This window comes from Lepisosteus oculatus, chromosome 15 (genome assembly GCF_040954835.1).
Source record: "Lepisosteus oculatus isolate fLepOcu1 chromosome 15, fLepOcu1.hap2, whole genome shotgun sequence".
NCBI lineage: Eukaryota > Metazoa > Chordata > Actinopteri > Semionotiformes > Lepisosteidae > Lepisosteus > Lepisosteus oculatus.
In genome coordinates, this window is record NC_090710.1 from 30325598 (window position 1) to 30346917 (window position 21320).

The 21320-nt window shown below is 40.6% G+C and overlaps 1 protein-coding gene across 14 annotated transcripts in view; it reads left to right on the top strand.

Moving 5' to 3' along the window:
- The window catches only part of dmd (dystrophin), a 726399-nt gene that overhangs the window by 700034 nt on the left and 5045 nt on the right, over nt 1–21320 (top strand). For all 14 annotated transcript variants that reach the window (XM_015364174.2, XM_015364177.2, XM_015364182.2 and 11 more), the window contains 6 exons: nt 3749–3814; nt 7586–7651; nt 9401–9559; nt 11281–11524; nt 13596–13719; nt 18134–18226. In XM_015364174.2, coding sequence (XP_015219660.1) covers nt 3749–3814; nt 7586–7651; nt 9401–9559; nt 11281–11524; nt 13596–13719; nt 18134–18226 — 752 coding nt within the window. The remainder of the gene's footprint in view (nt 1–3748; nt 3815–7585; nt 7652–9400; nt 9560–11280; nt 11525–13595; nt 13720–18133; nt 18227–21320) is intronic.

Here is a 21320-nt window from a genome sequence, read left to right on the forward strand (position 1 = left end):
CTTTTTTCAAAAGAAGAGACTTCAATGCCACGTTCTGGTCCCTATGAAATGATTCAGTCTATTTTGTTATATCGGAAGAGTCAAATTTGTCTCCATATTACAATCAGAAATTCTGATGACAAAGCATCCATTCAAGTTCATTCTTCTTTCAAGGATTTCAGAAATTATACCTGCTTCTCTAATGTAAGAGGTACATCTAGTCATTAGCCTGTTCAGGGGATAAATGCAATAATTCTAAGGAGCTAAAAAATATTATCTTTAATGGTTTAATCTGCTTTGCTTCTGATGTGTAGAACTAACTGCTGTACTGTATCGTTCACTTGTTTTGGGTGAGAAATCACATGTTCTGTTGAGTCTTTCATCATATCCATAGAGGTGAATTGTTCTGCTTATTTAAGAGCAAAGCTAGGAGTGTGCTCAAACGTTTTGCACACCGATAATAAAATTGCTTAGCATTATGTAGAAGAAATCCATCTTTTGGTCATGGATAGGCTTTTATGTTTACCCTTCAGAGAATGCAGTCTTTCCATCTAAGTATTACAGAATCTTTGTCTCAGCTGTGATTCAGTGGATCAAATGTTTTACTCTAGATTTCTGATTTGTTGCAGCATAGGTTTGTTCAGATTAGAGGCATAAGAAATTGTATTGCACATGGTAAAACATTTTGACAGCTCCAAAGTTTAGATTAGGCAATTAATGTGTCTCTGGTGACATGTTAATTGATAAAACATTCCTCTAACCCCTCTCCTAGCTGCTGCACAAACACTTCCCTTTAAAAAAAGTATTAATAAACCTCCAGTATTTAGCCCTTTCGGTATCTTTAAGAAATTGAAACTATGCTACAAGAGCATGATCTGAAACAAATATTCTCTACTGCACACACATTTCTTGATATTACTAGAAATAGAAGTGCATTCTACTGAAGAATCTGTGGCATGCTGAAAATAGGTGTAATTCACCAATAGAGTATTTTTATAAGAATATGAGGTTGTAAATGAGATGTGACTAAATGCATTTTAAGCTTAACCAACATTGGTCAGATGTGCCGAATGACCTTCTGTTGTTTGTAACCTTTTAAATGTTTTAAAGTCAATTATACAACTGTAGTGCTCAGAAATTATAACCAAGCAGGAGAATCAGCAAACTGGATTTTTTATCCAGTCAAAAACATGCATCGAAATCATTTGGCGCATTTACAACTGCCAGACGGAACTCACTAACACATTATTCAGCTGCATTAGCGCAAAATAAAACCTCCCTTCTGAAGTACTTCTCACAGAACAGACCTTTACATTCAGTAGTCATTAACAAGAATAATCACTCTCCCTCGTTTTCTTGGTGCAGTGGGGGATGTAATAATTTGATGTTATTTTGGAAATGCACCACATCTTTAACAAGTGAGTTTCTTGCAAGCAAACAATGTCAACTTTTCTCCTAAATATCTATACAGACCCTGCGTTCCCTTAACAGGATTATTGATTTGAGCCCTGGAACACTTCAGGAGTTAATAACCACACTGTGTGTAATTGAGGTGTACAACTGCAAGTCCAAATAAGCAAAAGAAATAGACGAACCGCGGCTCAGCTCTTAGAAAATTCACAAACGCTCTGTGACAGTTACAGGTTACTTCCCATGTTGTGTAATGTAAATATTGATGTTTTTCTGGGGATTATCTGTTCTGGTTGCATGAAACCTGGTGCAATTTGAAATTATTTTAAGAGATTGCCCCCACTACAAGTTGATTAATGGGCAGGGCTCCAAAAACAACAATTAATTAAGCCCATTTTAAAATTAATTAGCTGTTTTAGGACAAAGCATTTTAGAGGACATTTCCTCCAGGACCTTTCATGCTCTATTTGACTATTTTCCTATAAAAATCTATTAGAAAATCTATTAGTGTGTGCAGTAATGTGCATTTGATTGCAATTACACAATTACAGAACAGAAACGTGGTCTAGTCTGTATGGTCCATAGAGAAAGTAACAATAATACAAAACACGGACAGGCTTTTTTTACCTTTCCGGTGCAGGATATAGTGCCATAAAGCAATTAACACGTTTATTGTTTTTTTCTGTTTTTTTTTTAAATAAAACACACATTACTTGGGAAAAGTAACTACTGATATAAAATCAATATACAGTAGATGTTCACAAGAGGTACCCGATAACTGGACTGCACTGTACTTTAAAATCCAGCATTCACCTCTGTGTGAAAAAAAAAATCCTTCCCTTTTGAATTCCAAAGGCCAGTGCGATGTTCCTCTGGGCCCCAAGTGAACTTTGGCAGCACTCAGATGTCAGTATGTGAGTTAGCAGAGTGCTGAACACAGCGCTGAATAGCCAACCCACTGAAGTTACTCCAAGTGAATTTCCAGCCTCGAACGTGAGCGGACTTTGTTGTGTTCAGAAATGGATCAGCTCTTTCAAGCATAAATTCGTCTGTCGGTCAGTTTAGTATGTCACTGGTGCGATAGAATTTCCGGGGAAGAAATCTTTTATCCCCCCCCACCCCCTTTTAAATTGTAACAAGATTCTAAATCCCATTTTTAAGAAAATAAATCTTCAGTTTAGTATTTAGACTTAGCCTAGCAGTATAAAATTATCTGAGGCTTTACATATCCCCCCAGCTCCATACTGGAGTGGAAGTGAGACTGAAAATTCATCTGTAATTAATTTAGAGTGTGCCTCTTGACAGAGATGTTTTGATATTGATTAAGTATAGAGACATAATTAGAATAATGGTTATTAAGGTACAAGCAACATGGTATATGAACACATGCAAAATCAAAGATGCAAGTTGCTATACTGAGCATCAAAAGAAACTATATTCACTTTATGCGTGCATCTCTTTAGATGGACCTTTGTTTTTTTGCTGTTGATTAAATGTTTTTGGTATCATTGTGATTAACCGATCGATCATGACTAGCACTGTTGCTTAAGCACTAAATGCGTGAGAGGGTTGATTGGGAAAAGGTGATGAGGAGCTTTAACCTGATAAATGCCAAGTCTAGTGAAAATAAAGAAAACAAACACATAACAGGGGACTACTGTTGTCAGGTGAGAACACCTCAGGTGGACTTTCAAAGGGAGAAGCCATGTCTCCTTTTGGAGGTTTTGTGCAGACCACACTGATGGCTGTCTGGGAGTATGATGCCGAATGGCAGATTACCGTGGTATTCATTGGTATCATAGATAGTCTTAAGTGTATAATTCTGGGCAGGAGTGACTGGTCTCAGTGTACCTCTGCTTCTAGTGACTTGTTAGCAACTAGACTGTACAGCTCTGCATTGATAGCTACCTGGCATTCTGACACAATAGCAGGATTGCGTACATCCTCATGTAAATCGTACAACACTGGCCTTCTTGAGAGATGAGAAACTTGTCACAGTTGCCCTCAAATCTATTGCTCTCACTGGTGGCCATGTGCCTCATGCTACTAGGCTGTGGCTTTTTCGGTAGACCTTGTGGGTCAACCCTAGTCATGACAAATGACAGTCAGCGTAATGAATTTATTTTCGTTATCTCTGTTCATTAAAATGTGCACCTCATACAGAAGTAATTGTCATTTTCCCTGATATTAGGTTTGTACATTTGTAGTAATACGTGGTTGCTTTTGGTGCCCAGTAGGGATTCAGTTCATTTAGAGAAAAGGGTAACGATAACCTCGAAATTTATTCATAATGCTATAAGGTAGAATGTTGCTGCCTCCAAGCTTGTCATTACAGAAGATTTCTGTCTTCCTTTTACAGACCTACATCGTCCCCTCAGCTGTCACATGATGATACGCATTCAAGAATCGAGCATTATGCTAGCAGGTGAGCTGCATGTATTCGGTAAAAGTTCAGAAATGCTTTTAAAAAACAACCAGAAAAAAGGTCATTTTAAAGTTTGAGATTCATGGGGCTCGTATTCATTCCAGTACAGGGGCTGTGTGTACACATCCACATGGGGGCAATTTAGAGACGCCAAGCCACCATGACTTTGAACGCAGGGAGGAAAGCAGAGCCCCTTTAGAGCATCCACACTGTAGGCAGCCCAGTCTGAAATCACACCAGGACCAGTGAGCTGTGAGGCATTAGTGCTAACTGCCATGTCATCATCGTGCTGCCCCACTCACACACTAGAAAATTAAAGTCTTAATTGTTTCTTTCTCAAGCGTTTCCTTTTGCCATAACTTGCCTTATAGACTGTCAGAGCAAATTGAGTTATTCAGGCTAGCCACAAGACTGCAGTTAAAATCATGTTTATTCATGCTGCACTCCTACAAACGCCACGCTAATTGTGCTGCTGAGCAGTTTATAAATTGCTTTCTCTCATAGATTACCAAGATGCATTATCAAAAAGTGCAGAATTGGTGGTTATGAAAAGATAATATGTTTAGCTTTTTTGTCAGAATAACACTTCAGTACCCTAGAGAGAATTTTAATGTTCTGTCAATTAAAATTTTAGTGACCAAAGCTGCAGTGTTTATCGCTGTATACAAGTAGAGAGCTACAGTGAGTTTTATCTGGAGGATCTGCTGCTGTTTTTTTAACATTAAACTGTCTCATCCTGAGGTGGAACACAGATTACAACCCCTTAAACATAGTGATTAACACATGCTGTTGAGCTGCAGTCTCACAATTTCACAATGGGAAACTATAGTGCAAGTACTCACACAGTTTTTGAAGAGATTCTGTAACTCATTGTGTTTAATCTAGTAAATGCATTACCTAATGCTAATCTAATGCTGGGCAACAACAAAGACCCCTCGGTTTCATCTTTGATGTTGAAGTACCCAAGTTACCAAGCTTAAGAAGCACTGTACTCTTTTTCTTAAAAATATTTGAATCTCATTAGTCAATACATTCCAGTAGGTACTGCCTTAATCCCTTTTTATTTATTGTTTGAGGAGTTTGTACAGCATTGCCATTTTTTCATGCAAAGACTGAGAAAAAGTCTAGAATTAGTGATGGTGTTATGAAACAGAAATTCAGGGGAAGGTGAGATCCTAATCTCACCCACTTCCTCTCTCCTACATCATGTAAATATATCACTTAACTTCCCTTTGTGCATCTCTCTCACACTCCTCCATCACATTATCTTCAACCTCACAGCAGCACCCGTGCTCATTTCCTACAGAGAGGTGTGTGTGTGGGGCAGTCTGTCGTCCTCACCCTTATGGTTAGGCTTGGAGAGGCAATTTATGGCAAATAAACCTGTGATACAATTTCGTCTCTCTGTCTCATTTATTAGGATCTGATCAAACTACTTAAAAAATCACTTCAGTGAATTCCTGTGCTGCATGTGGTAAATTATTTTTGTACTCTCTCAGTGGATCCAATTATCCTTTACATGCTAAGGGCAGGGAAGGAATACTGCCCTCTCTCCAAAGCTGGATCTGTATGAACAAGCAGACTGAGTTGTGCTCAACAGAGTTTTGTTGCCGTCTGAAGGCCAGGCAGTTCTCGAAATAAGTGTAGAGAGTTGAACATCAAGCATGTTTTTTTTTCTTATATGCAGAAAAGCATTAATTATATAGATTTACCATTGTGCACTTTAAGCTAGCTGAATAATAAAAAAATAATAACTTTTGTATCTCAAATCAAAAATGTAATTCCTTAAAAATAAAAAATAAAGGCCTAAAATAAAGGACATATAAACTACGTATTGATTTTTTGTAAGAAATAATAGCTAGAATTGATCATACTAGAAGTATATCTTTATACTTATGATTTTGGGGGGTATTGGCACATACTGAACATAGCCAGGCCAGTCAAGTTGTCCTTAACTGCATTACAACTTTGTAATGAACTGAGCTTTGCAGGATGAATTTTGCTTGAGAATTACAGCTTCATCTCAGACTATGACTGCACAAATTAGGATTATACTGAATAAAATTCCACAGATTTTTCAGAAGTATGTGATCACTCTGCATTTTAACATCTGTTTTCATGTAAAAGGGCTTCTACACATAGAAATGATCCATTTTCTCAGTCACTGTATCTTTGAAAGAAAGATTTGTGTCTTGCATTTCCTAAAGTGATTTATTCACAGAATATAAAGAAAGCTTCCCTGCTGTCCTGCCGGGCCAAATATTGCAATTATAAGATCAAAAAAGACTTTTATAACTTTTACATTTCTGTATTAAAATCTAGATTAAATTAGATCAAATTTCTAAAGTAGAGTGTAAAAAGATAGGAAATTTGCACATGATTTAAAGAAATATTGTAGTTCTGGCGACACGGCCCCATGACATCATCCCCTGCAGCTTTTTCTCCATGAACATACAACAGAATCTCATGTGTGTTTAATATTTTACACTTGCTGTAGCCAGCAAAATTGGAGAAAAGTATTTACCAAGGACAGTTTATCCCAGGGTTTCAGTTAAAAGACATGAAATCATCATGCTTTGTCAGCAATCTGTAGTCTAAGATCAAAGCCTGCTTGAAACGTGTCTTTCTTATTTTGCATGGCTTGGATAGTTCATTATAAATTCATAACTCTTACTCATTAGCTGGCATACTTGATTTCTATGTTTTTCTGTTCATTTATTTAAAACACAAAACCTGAAAAAATACCTGGGAGCTGGAAGCTTGTTCCTGTCAAGACTGTCTAGACATCAACAGCCAAGAGCAAGAACACTGTTAGAGCAAGAGATTGTGGTTAAATGTGCTGTGAACTGTCATGGACGTAGCCCTGTAAAAACGCACACAGACTAAAACTTGTTCTTCGTTCCTTTTTTCTTGTTGTTTTTGACACCTTACTCCGGCATAGTAATCTAATCTAAAAGGCATTCGATCATCATGCTGGAATAAGATACTTCAGTCAAAGACTGTCTGGGGGAAAGCACAGCCAAGAGCTCTCCTGCTGGTCCTCCAAACTCCAGCTTCCGGAACTTGTCCATTGCAGCATGCAGCTTTCGCCTTCAAAGTTAATCTGATCTGAATTTAAATGAGCCGATTTTGGCTAAATTGGTTAGGGCAGTGAATTGCAAAAAGATGCAAATTCAAAAGCTTTCTGTACCGTTTAAAGTGTATGAGAAAGAAGAGTAGTTGTCCTTGAAATTCAAGCTAGATGACTACCCCAGGCCTACCTTACAAACACAGCCCATTGTGAGCTGAAGCATGCCCTCAGCAGGTTGCTGTTTCTTTAGTTCCAGCCACAGAAGGTTCATTTTTTTCTTTCGGGGGACAGAGGTAAAAAAAAAGACTGAAGCTGACATGTCTTTCTGAGCATCCGCCTGATGGTGCCAAAGAAGAGAAGCAGACACCTGCTTCCTTAAAACGTGTTTAAAACCTTGCTTAGTTTCAAGAGTTGGGACCAGGCAAGACTGTATACCTGAGTTCTCCCCAGGGTGGGTTGCAGTGGTGTAAACTGAATTGGGTGTTCAACAGGAAGGGATGCAGATCGGATGGAGAGTTGTTTGTGTGTGGAGGGAGCTCACTCCCAAGGTTTTCTCTCTGTTGACAAACATCCTTCAATTTTGAATCTTCACAAACTCTGTGCGCACACCATATTATTTTAGAACGTTTCTCTTGCCCGTTTAAACATGCTGTTCACTTCTCATTGTAACATGTCTTTTGTTTTGCTTCCGATACCAACAGGCTAGCAGAAATGGAGAACCGAAATGGATCTTATCTCAACGACAGCATCTCACCCAATGAAAGCATGTAGGTTCTGATGCCACTGTTTGCTTCTTTTTTCTGCTGGAATTGTGTTTGTGTGCCTATGCATGGCTTCCCAAAATATGGCTATACGTTGATGTGTGTGTTTTTACCACAACTACATATACTTTCCATATATACACTTGCACAGTAATACTGTACCTACTTATCTTAAGATACTGTTGTGCAATGACTGTTGTCCATACTTGACCTCATTACCTGCTGTTGGTGTACAGTCAGACAAATAGAGCAAGATTAATTTTACAGGAAATAAAACTTTATAAGATGAGACTTATTTTCAGTTCCCTCTTTGTTTCTTTTTGAAGAAACTTTGGAGCAATGCAGCGGACAAATCGGCCTGCAGTGAATACCCAGCCAAGAGCTGAGCCTGACATTTGACTTAGGAATAAATGTACCAGTCACCACCAGAGATTCAGTAGTTCACTAAGTGGCACAGCAAGCCCCCCGGCAACCTGTACTCCCCTGCCTGTCTCCAGTCTGCACAGCAGACTGCATCTTCCAGACTTTAACATCTTACAGCACCTGCTCGGCACTGGGAGAAAACCAGTGCTGCAGAAAAGCTTTGCATTGGGAGGTCCCGTGGTGTTATTTTATACTATAGTTCTGATACAGTATTTGTTTTCTACAATAAATGATAAAAATAAAAATGCATAGGAAGCATTTTATAGGAAACAATATTTTTTGTCAAAATTTGATGTTGATTAAACATTAAAACAAAGATTGTTAATGTTTTTTTAAATCTCAGTTATACTAATGAAAAATAATTAGAGAATTGTTTTTATAATGATTTCATAAAAGTGTTCAAAGTACGGGCATGAATCTGTTATTTTCATTAAACGCACAGTTCGCTTACTTTGTCATATTATAAAGAGCAAGCATGTAGGAAATAGGTTTGGCCCAGTAGGTCAAGCTTGTCTTTATTGTAATCAAACAGGAAAAAAAAAAGTTTTAATTGCGAAGGAGCACGAGTATCGCAGAGGTGACTGTCAAGTGAAATACTGTGTAGCTCTACCTAAGTGACCAAGCAGCTTTCAAAGCTATGTATGCATAAAATACAATCCCAATTTTAATTGAATTATTACATTTAATTATAGTTCATTCTTCGTTTCATTGGCTGGAGCAGAAATATTTTCGCTGCAAAGTGAAACGCTGTCTACCCTCATAAAAATGCAGAGGAGTAAAAGACCCCTGCTTTTAATTATCTCACAAAATATTTTAAAGCCGGATCAAAGATGCATTTTATTGTTTCTGCACAACCCATTTTAACATATTACATACAGTTAAATACAAAATATTGACTTGATATATCAAAAGTAGTTGCATACAAAGTAGTTTGTCTATTCGAGCTGGAGCTTCTGCCTGCAGCTCAATCTTGTATGGCGTCTGCAATTCAACTTGTTTGACAGTGAGAATCTAAAAGATTCCTATATAATGTGTCTTCACAGGGAATTTTGGAGGCTCAATGGAATGCATCCCCTGGCACAGCAAAGTGCTTTCTCTAGCAATATTAAAGGAAAGGGGAGCACTACAATATCAGTCTTTTGCTTTCAGTACGTTCACACATATAACCCTGTTTGTTTAAACATTCTAGGCCAGTCTAGCGCAAGTGCTGGCTTTCGAGGTGAGCGGGGAGAGGACCATATCTTTATCAATGTCTCGTTATCAGCACCAATTACCCCCTGAGGACGAAACGAGTCTCGATTGGTGTGCTCAACCCCTTTCCTCTCATTGCAGCGATGATGAACATTTGCTTATCCAGCATTACTGCCAAAGCCTGAACCAGGAGTCCCCGCTGAGCCAGCCCCGCAGCCCGGCGCAGATCCTCATCTCCCTGGAGGGCGAGGAGAGGGGCGAACTCGAGAAGGTCCTCAGCGATCTGGAGGAGGAGAACAAGTCAGTGAGAGGCTTTCCCGCCGCCAGGGGCTCAGTGAGCCGGAGTGTGGCCCTTCTCATCCAGGAAGGGTCACTGAGGATCTCGGAGCGCTGAGGGGGGGGATCTCCGCTTCAGTCATTTGAATGCTCTTCCTCCCTGTCTCCTACTGCGATTTTATTGGGGACCAATCTCCACACGATGCGAATTGAAATCTGTTAGTGGTGGTGCTTCAAGGTGCTTGAGTACATCCAAGCAAAGCGTGATGTAGTTAAAAAAATCTCTTCGGCACAGTACAATATTACAGGAGTTTTTTTAATTGAATCCCAAAGAAGAATATAATTACTCACGTACACCATGAAGATTCTGGACCTTTAAAACAATATGGAGATAAGTATCCGACAATACATAATTAGTATTATATTTTTGAAAGTGTAATCTTGTAAATGCCTTTGCCACAATTAGAAAGCTATCTTTAACAGCTCATTAAGAAGAGAATTTGGGGGCTGAAACAGGAAGAGCATTATTCTGAAATACTACTATGAAGCTGTTCACGAGTATTTAAATCTGATTTGTAATCTTAGAATTAAAAAGAAGATTATAAAGACTTCCAAGATACCGTCCAGATCACAAATAAGAAATGTAGGAAATTATTACGGGGTTCGTATCCCGCGGCAGGCAGAGGAATCCTACTCCGCTGGGCCCCTGAGCAAGGCCCTTAACCCCAACTGTGTGTCTCATGGGGAGCAGGTTGGGGTATGCGAAAAAACAAATTCCTAATACAATGAATTGTAAATGGCCAATAAAGTAATCTGATCTCTATTAACTGGGATTGTATAATTTTTAAGGGGAGTTCTCTGAAAAGCTAAAGTATCCTCACACTTTATTTTTGTGAGTTTTGTGACATTAATTTATCTTTTTTAAGTCTGTTTAATTTTTAAGAATTCTACTGTTAATATGGACAATGCCCACCTGCAAGTCAGCCTTAAATGCTGTGTTGAGCCAGTGGATATTTGTTGTATGTTAATTAAGTGTTACTTTTAAACAACATCTCCTGTATAACTTTCTAGGAGTTGTTTAATACAATAACTATATGCTTTCACAGTCAAAAAATAAATAAATGAAACTCCTGCATTAATTTCCTATGCTAAATATTTCTTGTCCAAATATATCTCAAATATCCCACATTAGCAGAACTTGGAAAAATAAATCAACTTACCGAAGTGGGCTGAAAGGGCATGCCTTTTCAGTCTGAATAAAGCATTTGCCTCAGACAGTACATACAGACAATAATAATTAATAATTGCTTCCACTTGTATAGCGCTTTTCTGGACACTTCACTCAAAGCCCTTTATAGGTAACGGGGACCTCCTCCACCACCACCAGTGTGCAGCCCCACCTGTGGATGACTAGATGGCAGGCAGAGTGCTTAAATACTCTCCCCACACACCAGCTCTCAGTGGGGAGGAGAGCAGTGATGAAGCCAGTTCAGAGATGGGGATTATTAGGAGGCCATGATTGGTAAAGGCCAATGGGAAGTTTGGCCAGGACGCCGGGGTAACACCCCTACTCTTTGCTAGAAAAGCCCTGGGATTTTTAATAACCACAGAGATTCAGGACCTCGGTTTTACATTTCATGCGAAGGACAGCGCCTTTATTACACTATAGTGGAAATGTGTATACTGTACAATGTATGCATTGCTGTTTCCTGCTCTCCCCAACTCTCTCTCTCTCTCTTTCCCAGGAGTCTGCAGGCAGAGTACGACCGGCTGAAGCAGGCTCATGACCACAAGGGGCTGTCCCCTCTGCCCTCGCCCCCGGAGATGCTGCCCGTATCGCCCCAGAGTCCCAGAGATGCGGAGCTCATTGCCGAGGCCAAGCTCCTGCGGCAGCACAAAGGACGCCTGGAGGCTAGGATGCAGATTTTGGAAGATCACAACAAGCAGCTAGAGTCCCAGCTCCACAGACTGAGACAACTACTGGAACAGGTACAGTAACCCTGTACCACCAGGCTGTCTTAAACAACACGGTAGCTGTCCCTGTGTTTCCACTGCTTAGACATCAACCCATACACTCATACTGTGATCCAGCTGATGTTTGAGTTTACTAGTATTCATGACTTTACCCAGGTAAGGTACAAGTCATCAACTAGTCCTTGAATTCTGGTGGATTATTACCCAGAACTTCAAATTGCAGCTGTGACACCATGCTGAGGAAAAGATGCATAAGTAATCGCTGGTCTCATTTAAACCTGCTTTTCATGTTCAAACATTTTCAGCATGGAGAGCAGCAATTATCTGCTGTTAAGACCCTGTTCAGTCGGTGTTCAGTCTGCTTCGGTACACTGAGCAGACCTCATCAAGGATGATAATGATATATTGATAGCATCAGGCTTGGGGGCTCTCTATTGTTGCTTGGCAGGAAAGTGTACCTGGTTCGGTTGCTCTCAAACTAGCTTCAAACTAGGACTCCTCCTGCTAAAGATGTCTATGTTTTGCACCTCACCACATGTTTTGATGTCACGCTGTGAATTGTCATCTTTGCACCGATGATTCGAAGATTAACTCACAAAGCACACCTGACGTGAAAGTAATTTCTCTTGATTTATTTAGGAACATTTTGCACAAACCCCAGAATGATCAGACCTCAGCAAGAACAGGTCTGACAAGGTCTTCTTCTGGTGAACACATAACCACTTTTTTCTGGAAACCCCTGTGTTGACTCCCGGACCCTGTTGACTTTCATGTAGATTCACAGTATATCGCTCTCGACTTGTAAGACCCTGAAGGGAGTCGCTCCCCTTTACACGCCTGACCTACTGAAATCCCTCGCACCAGTCCTGTCCATCCTCCAGTCCTGTGACAGTGGTCTCTTACTCGGCTCTTGAACATGCCTACAGACTGCGTGATATGGAAGACTAGATTATCTGTAGGTCCTGCTGTGCACTTTGAGAATATCCTTACTTATGAAATCAGGAATTCTGAGTATCAATTTTAAGTTTCCAAATTTCGCCTTAAAACTTCCTTGTTTGAACTGGTGTTCTAAAGTTTTTATTATGTATATTAATATATGTACGTTGAGGAATTACCTCTTATTCCCTTATCTTGTGTTTTAGTTTTTCTTCTGAGCTTTTTATAATTGTACAACACTTTTGATATAATTTTTATTAAAGTCACTTCATAAAATTGTTTTGTTGATGTTCTTTCAACTGGTAGTACTAACACCATTACTACTATATCTCCTGCAGTATATTGAGAAGGGCAGTTAGTACTTCAGGAATCATCTGGTGGACGACCAGTCCCCTGAGGATAGTGCACAGATCATGCATGTCACCCCAGCTCTCAAACTTTCTCGCTTTTTTTGCGAGCTGGGTGTAAACTGCGGTCTTGGATTCTGCTGCTCAAATGGAGTCATTGTGAGGTTTATTCAGCCATTCTTTCAGCTCTGTGCCACTGCAGATCCATTGCTGAGCTTTCTAGAGTTCTATATCACCTCTAGGCCAGGACCAGTAAATCTGTGCAGCATCCTGATGTCCAACCCGCAGCAAAAATGTCAGACCCAGTACTGAGAAGCGAACAGAAGAACAAAGCGACCATGTGATTTCAAACCCAATAGCAGAACAGTGTGTGATTTTGGGAAGTAATGTGCACTTTATGGGGCGGAGCGGTGGCTCTGTGGCTAAAGATCTGCGCCGGTGGCCAGAAGGTTGCCAGTTTGAATCCCATGGCCGGCGGAGGAATCCTACTCTGTTGGGCCCCTCTTAACCCCAACTGCTCTGGGGGCACCGTATAAATGTCTGACCCTGATCTCTGACCCCCAGCTTCTCTCCCTGTCTGTGGTGTCTCATGGAGAGCAAGCTGGGGTATGCAAAAGATAAATTCCTTATACAAGAAATTGTACATGGCCAATAAAGTGCTCTTCTCTTTGTATCACAGAGCCCCAGTCAGCGGCTCCCTACTGCACATGATAACACCACAGTTCTCTGTTACATTTTACGGTACCAAAAGGAAAAGGGCAAGGAGAGCGCAGCTTCAACAGGTCCTGCTTGTCTCGTTCCAGCCCCAGGCAGAGGCCAAGGTCAACGGCACCACCGTCTCGTCGCCGTCTACCTCCTCGCAGCGCTCGGACAGCAGCCAGCCCATGCTGGTCCGCGTCGTTGGCAGCCAGACCACAGACACCATGGGTAAGACGAGAGCGGGCTCGGCGGGTTTGGCGCCTTCCCCCCAACACTTTCTGACACCTGCACCCACACGCCCCCTCAAAAACAATAAGCCTGCCGACGATATTTCTTCATCATCACAAATGAGCTGAGTCTGAGGCTCTGTGCAGCAGTGAAGCTTTCAGAAAGCCAGTCCGTACGAGAGGTCTCCTACGCCTTTTGTCTAAAATAATGTATCGTGAGATAGGGTGATTGATTTTTTTTTAAGCCAGAGCACATTTGGTTTAGTTGCATGAAAAGAAGCTTGAAAGAGAAACTGGGAAAACAATCCCTGTGGAAAGTGCATTCCTGTCATCAGTGCTGCACACTTGTGCTTAAGCCAGGAACACCGCTGTGCTTTTCGTCTTTTTATCTGAGAGCACAGGGAGGTTGACAGGTGGTATATTGTGTCTGTTCTGATTAAGGTAACTAATTATGTAACCCCTCTAATACAGAAAATGAAAAGCAGGCAAAACTATAATTAAGTATGATTTAGTTCAGTGATCTAAAGAAATGCAATTTGGGGGACTGCTAATTTTATGATTTTTCTTTAATTACTACTTTGGTGCCTGAGGTTTTTTAACCCTAAAGTCTGAACTTCCCATGCTGAGCTGAAGAAAAAAAAAATTAAACTTCTACATTTGGCTGTTTTTTTATTTCACTACACAGTTCATTACACTCCAAGAATAGAATTGTGAATATCATTACAAATGTTAAACTACTTTTTATTCTGACTGACGTGTAATGTAGGAATACATTTGTATGTAACATTTTAATTAAAGTCGTTAGATATTTAACTACTTTAAATACTGATAAACAATTCAGTTTAATCAGTGATAGCCATTGATTAACCCCAAAGGATCTGGTGTTTTCTGAGACTGGAGAGCTCACTTAATCTGCGGTTTAAGTTTAAATTTTAAATTTTCAGATTTGATTTATGGTATGTTCAGTCAGATATATTCTTTTAGGGGATACAGGCAGTTCATGAAAATCTTTCAGTTCTTTTGTTAATGTTCAAAACATGTTTTAATTATTCTCAGAAATTGCAATTCAAGACTGCATTTTCTTACAGGGAATAAATGAACTAAGACTAACTACTATCTGTAGTTTTTTTAGCTTTTTAGGGTTTATCAAATTTCCAGAAGCTTTTTCTAAGTTCAAAGTAAAAAAAGATTTATGAAAGATCACATTTACAGTTTCCTTGTATAAAATAGATATATGGTTTACCCTGTGCTTCTTAGCTAAGAATCAGGCAAAAGCTGTGATAATCTGCTTAACATATTCAGTCAAGCCCCTTTGATTTTTTTAACTTTCAAATCCCAGAGCTGTCCTTTAAAATTTGTTGCATGATATCATGTAGTCATCATTGACAACAGTCGGATTTTTATATCAAGCTGCTGCAGAACTGCTGGTTCAGTGCTGAGTTTAGTTAGCAGAGTAAATGAAATCTGTTTGATTGTACCAGTTTGATGGTTTACTGGCACACTGCACTGGCTTTCATCTGCTGCAGTATTTACATGTCCCTCTTTTTCAGCACAGGGGAAGTTTAAAAATACAAAAGCAAAGCAGCGTCTCATCTCAGTGCTAGGGTTGATGCTAGCAGTTTTCAATCTAATACCTGCAGAACAGAAATTATTTAAAAGTCTGAGTTAATGTACGGAGAATAAATAGGTGACAATCGCTTTCCTCCTGTCTTCCCCCTAGCTGGGAACAAACCAAGCATCACTCCAGAATTCTGGCACTTTTAAATAATAAATAATCCTTGCATTTAAATAGCGCTTTTCTGGACACTCCACTCCAAAGTGCTTTAGGACTCCCCTCCACCACCACCAGCCCCACCTGGATGATGCAACGGCAGCCAGAGTGCACCAGTACTCTCCCCACACACCTGCTCTCAGTGAGGAGGAGAACAGGGTGATGAAGCCAGTTCAGAGATGGGGATTATTAGGAGGCCATGATTGGTAAAGGCCAGGGGGAAATTTGCTTAGGACACCAAGTAGAGTAGCACTCCTACTCTTTTCGTGAAATGCCCTGGGATTTTTAATGACCATGGCGAGTCACAAACAGCAGGGTGAGTACTTCCTACAAGCTCCACTAACACCTTGTTCCAGCAGGTGCCTTAGTTTCCCCATCCAGGTACTGACCAGGCTCTCACACCTGTTTAGCTCCAGTGGATTGTAGTCAATCTTTGCATATGAAAAATAAACTGAACTGAGCTAGATATGGGCCATCCATCCATCGTCTAACTGCTTTCTCCAATACAGGGTTGCAGGGGAGCCAGAGCCTTGATGGTCTATTCCATTTATCAAATGATTTTTTGTTGTCTATATTAATGAAAGTCGTCCCCTTGAGGGAACAGAAGTGCTGTCTGACCCTCGTGTAGGTTCTCTCATTGACAAATTTCCCTTGGCTCATTGCTGGCTGCATTTGGAGGAAACTAAAACAAGAAGGCAAGATACATACCATCACCATATTTTTTCAAAATGTGCGGCTAAGGATCTGCGCCTGTGGCTGGTTCGAATCTCACGGCTGGCAAAGGAATCCTACTCTGTTGGGCCCCTGAGCAAGGCCCTGAACCCCAGCTGCTCCAGGGGCTGACCCTGCACTCTGACCCCAAGCCTCTCTCCCTGTCTGTGTGTCTCATGAAGAGCAAGCTGGGATATGTGAAAAGACTAATTCCCAATACAAGAAATTGTATATGGCCAATAAAGTGATCTTCTCCTTATGCTATAACCCTGCAGGGTGAAACCCTCAGGATTATGATTACAGCAGCCATATCACTCTGCAACTCACAGCTGGCAGCCCACTGAAGCTCAGCAGGTGTGAGCCTGGTCAGTACCTGGATGTGAGACCACCTGGGAAAAACTAAGGTTGCTGCTGGAAGAGGTGTTAGTGGGGCCAGTAGGGGGAGCTCACCCTGCGGTCCATGTGGGTCCTAATGCCCCAGTAGAGTGATGGGGACACTATACTGTAAACAGGCGCCGTCCTTCAGATGAGACGTAAAACCGAGGTCCTGACTCTCTTGTGTTCATTAAAAATCCCAGGGCGCTTCTCGAAAAGAGTAGGGGTATAACCCCGGCGTCCTGGTCAAATTTCCCATTGGCCCTTATCATGGCCTCCTAATAATCCCCCTCTCTGAATTGGCTTCATCACTCTGCTCTCCTCCCCACTGAGAGCTGGTGTGTGGTGAGTGTTCTGGCGCACTATGGCTGCCGTTGCATCATCCAGGTGGGGCTGCACACTGGTGGTGGTGGAGGGGATCTCCATTACCTGTTAAGTGCTGTGAGTGGAGTGTCCAGAAAAGCACTATATAAGTGTAAGCAATTATTATTATTATTATTATTATTATTACTACTTATTCTTGGAAGCAGTCCAGTGGGTTATTCCTTGTGACCACTCGTGAGCTGTACTGTGGGCTGCAGGAGAATTTGTGATGCAAAGCTAACAGAGACTGAAAGAATGACGAGCCCCTTTTTATTGTTGTTGTTGTTGTTTAACAAATTGCATATTGGATTGAGTAATTTAACTCAATTAGATCATTTTTACGAAGTCTTGAGGGTTTTCGACTTTTCTTATTTTGGAAATCCATTCATCCATAGCACAATGTCTGTGGGGCATGCAGCAGAAAACAAAGTACCCTTGGATTCAGAACAGCATTTTTTTTCATTAAGACATCGAGAAACCAGGCATCTGTGTGATGTGTGTTTATTTTTCCTCTTAATTGTGTGATAAATGCTATTGCAGCCAAAGGATTTGTGATTTTTTAAGAAGGATTTAAAGTGTTTTGTCATGGATATGTATACCCTCTTGTGGCTGCAGATTTAAGTGAATTCTTCTATGTTGTAGATTCATGCTGTTGAATTTTAATAGGAATTGACTTGCCTAATGTACAGGCTTTAGATACTGTTTTTTTGAAGAGGTGAGGAAATAACAGTTGGCTTTTGTGTTAACTGGTCGTAATTTTCTCATTATGAAGCCACTGTACAGTAGTAAAAAGTTTGACCTGGCCAAGATTACCTTTACATTTTTACGGTTTGTCAGCTGGAAACCTGTCATTATGGTTTCAATAAAGACATCAAAATACCTACTAAAGAGGTCATGACGTGTCTTAAAGTTGTTTTGTATATATTTACACATGGGGGGCTCAGCTCCACCTTCCTCACTCATCTGTCACACCGGTACTTCAGTGGGCACTCTGGCAACTGTGTGTGTCCCAGCTCCTGTCCAGGCCTGCAGATGGATCATCATGGCCTGCAGATGGATTTGCCGACCACCTGAACAGCTGCTGACCCACACATTAGCAGTTCTCACAGCTGCAAGAACGCTGCATTTGCACTAAAGGTAATGAGTTGTAGGCTGTTGATTGATTTATTTATTTTTAATTGATGTCTTTTTTAAGGCGAAGATGATCTTTTGAGTCCATCTCAAGATCCAAGCACAGGTCTGGAGGAGGTGATGGAACAGCTCAACAACTCTTTCCCCACCAACCAAGGTGAGATGCGCTCCAGACAGTCAGTTTTTTTAAGGTGTTACACTACCCTTCCTAAAGGAAAATTAAACCTCTTAAACTTCCTGTCTAGACAACGCTTGCCCTCTCAGTTAATCATACAGTGCCTTTTCTGTAGTCTTTGCCTTGAAGCAGTGTGAAGATCACGCAAGTTGCAAGTTATAATTCTATAAGATACAGTACCTGTATAGCATTCACAATTTCAAGAGCTGTAATGTTGAGATGGCCTTGTTTTCCCGAAAGACGACTTCCACAAAGCAATTATTATCTTGCTTATAAGACATACACCATCTAGTTGATCTTGGTCGGCTAAATCACCTGAGTTCCTCCAATGTTGTTTATATTCCATATCAACACTTTGCAAAACCGGTGGTTTTAAGTCAAATAGGTTTGACATAATACTCGGGGATCTCCGATGAGAAAAACCTGAAATTATCTTCCATTACCAGGATTAACCTTAATATTGCAACACTTCACTTTCTCAGTTGTTTTTTTATAGTTTCTCATTATCGAGACAATTGATGTCAGTGCATTGTGGGCTTTCAGATAAGTAACTAATTCTTTGGTTGAAACATACCTTAAGGAAAGACAGTACAATTTCCTTTAGCCAAATCAGTTACAAGCTTGGAGTCATGGAATAGATGTTTCTGTTATACGAGGAAAGAACAGCTGTTTGGTTTTTCCACTGTATTTAAGAAACTTAAAAGCATTTATTCTTGCAGAAACACCTGTTGTGTAAAATCACTCTTCAGCAGACTGTATTTTCAGCCTTCTTCTCTCAGAGGAGATCTCAAATCCCTGTTTTGCTTTCACATCGAGCAGATGCCAAGCGTTTTCTGCAAAGACTGGGGGTCTGATAAGGAGCTGGACTCTTCACAAGTGTTCAGCCCTCGTGATTCTCTGTGCTTTGGAGTAAAGAAGGAAGCTGTGTTAAACTTTGATTTAGCCTTGCTTTGGTTCAGGGTGCAATCCACAGCAGTATAAGCTCCATATCACAGCTGTTGTGCTAATTCAGAGCAGATGTGGAAGTCAGAAGGTCTGACACTTGAAGGAAATGTTCATGTAAAAAGCCACCAGCGGGTTTACTTTACACTTGTAATTGGCCGTGGTTTCATAAGCCTTAAAAGAATAAACAAGCAATACAGCTGAGCTGTAAAAACCAGCAGCTCCCTTGTGCTGGCTGGTTAATAAATTGTGGCTGTTTTTTTGCTGAAAACTGGAAACAGACCAAAATAGAAGCAGCTTTTTTTGTTTTTCTCCAGGTGGCCATCCCCATAAATGTCTTTGCTTTGTAGAAATAAATGAAATGCATACCCCCTCTACTGTTCAGACATTATGCTGACAACCAGTTAAGTAACAGAGACTTACTTCCCTTTTCAGGGAAATTCAATCAGAGATTGTGCTTGCACTTATCAGTAGATTGACATTGCAAACACCAAGTACAGGCTCTGAGGATTTCTATATTCATTAGGGAAGAAGGTGGAACAATAAAATGTTACAATATTCTAACTATTAGATATTGGCACAGTGGTTTTTTTCAAAATTTAAATTGATGTCCTCTTGAAAGTACTGTTGACACCAATGTTTTGTCTTTGATCTGCATTGCACTGTATGAAGCATTTTCTAAAATAAATTTCATATCTGAAAAGAAACAAAATTGTTAGCATCTGCAGAAGAGCTTCATTGAGTTGTCCAGCACAGAGATTTTAATGGGGCTCTTAAAAGCTGCACTTTGTTTTGTGTGTGTAGCACTAATTTGTTAATCTAGCAATAAAGAGCAATACTTTACAATGTACATTATAGTGTGAAGTTCTCCCATTTTGCTTGATTACTGTTTAGATGCATACAGGGGTTGTTTTGAGCTTTTTGTCCCAGTCAGGCACTTCAGGTTTTAAAACCATATAGCAGTTTTATAACAATGACACACTTATATAGCATTCTGCAAGACACTCCACTCAAAGAGCTTTACAGAGCTTTACAGGTAATGTGGACTTCTCTCCATCACCACCGATATGTAGCCCCACCTGCATGATGCGACGGCAGCCAGAATGTACCAGTCTGCTCCCCACACACCAGCTCTCAGTGGGGAGGAGAGCAGAGTGATGAAGCCAGTTCAGAGATGGAATTATTAGGAGGCCATGGTTGGTAAAGGCCAGGGGGAAATGTGGGCAGGACACCAGGGTTAACACCCCTATTTTTTTCAAGAGCCACCCTGGGATGTGTAATGTCCACAGAGAGTCAGGACCTCAGTTTGACGTCTCATCCAAGGGACACCACCTTTGTTTTACAATATAGTCCCCCCGCCACTATATTAGGACATTAGAACCCACACATATCCATCTAACACACCTTCCAGCAGCAACCTTAGCTTTCCCAGGAGGTCTCCCATCCAGGTACTGTCCAGGCTCACACCTGCTGAGCTCCAGTGGGCTGCCAGCAGTGAGTTACAGGGTGACACAGCTGCTGGCTGAGTAGTACTTGTAGGCTTTTCCAGCTGAGGGTAACAGGTATTTAGAAAAACAGTGGAAAGCTGTCACTTCTGAAGTCCATATTTCTCAATCCTTGTCTCTTTTTTTGACTGCCTTCCTAAATGTTCTATAAAATATTTCCAGATATTGCTTGTGTCATTTTGTTTTTTCAATCCAGTTGTTCAATTTGAACTCTGCAAGAGGAAAACGAAAGTGGCATTACTGGTGTTGTGCTGTGAATGCTTTTATATTTTTTCTGTTGTTCTTTGTTGTTTCTTCTCTTACCTGCTGATAATCTTGGTTTCTGCCTCCACATGGATTCCCTGTCCTTGCTTCAGCTGCAGTTATGTGCCACGATGAAGAACTTCACGTCATACAACATCTATAATGTCCTTCGAGAAAACATGAGGCCATCTCGCATGTGCATCATTGATGTACTTCCGCATCCATTTACATCTTAGTCAGAGCTTCTAGGGATATTTGTGTTGTGTTTTTGTGTAGAAAACACGGAACCAATCTGACCAACAGCAGGAATAAATCCAGGAAATAATCAGATAGAAGTCACAGAACAGTACAGAAAACTCAACAAATGCCAGTGGAAATGCCAGTGC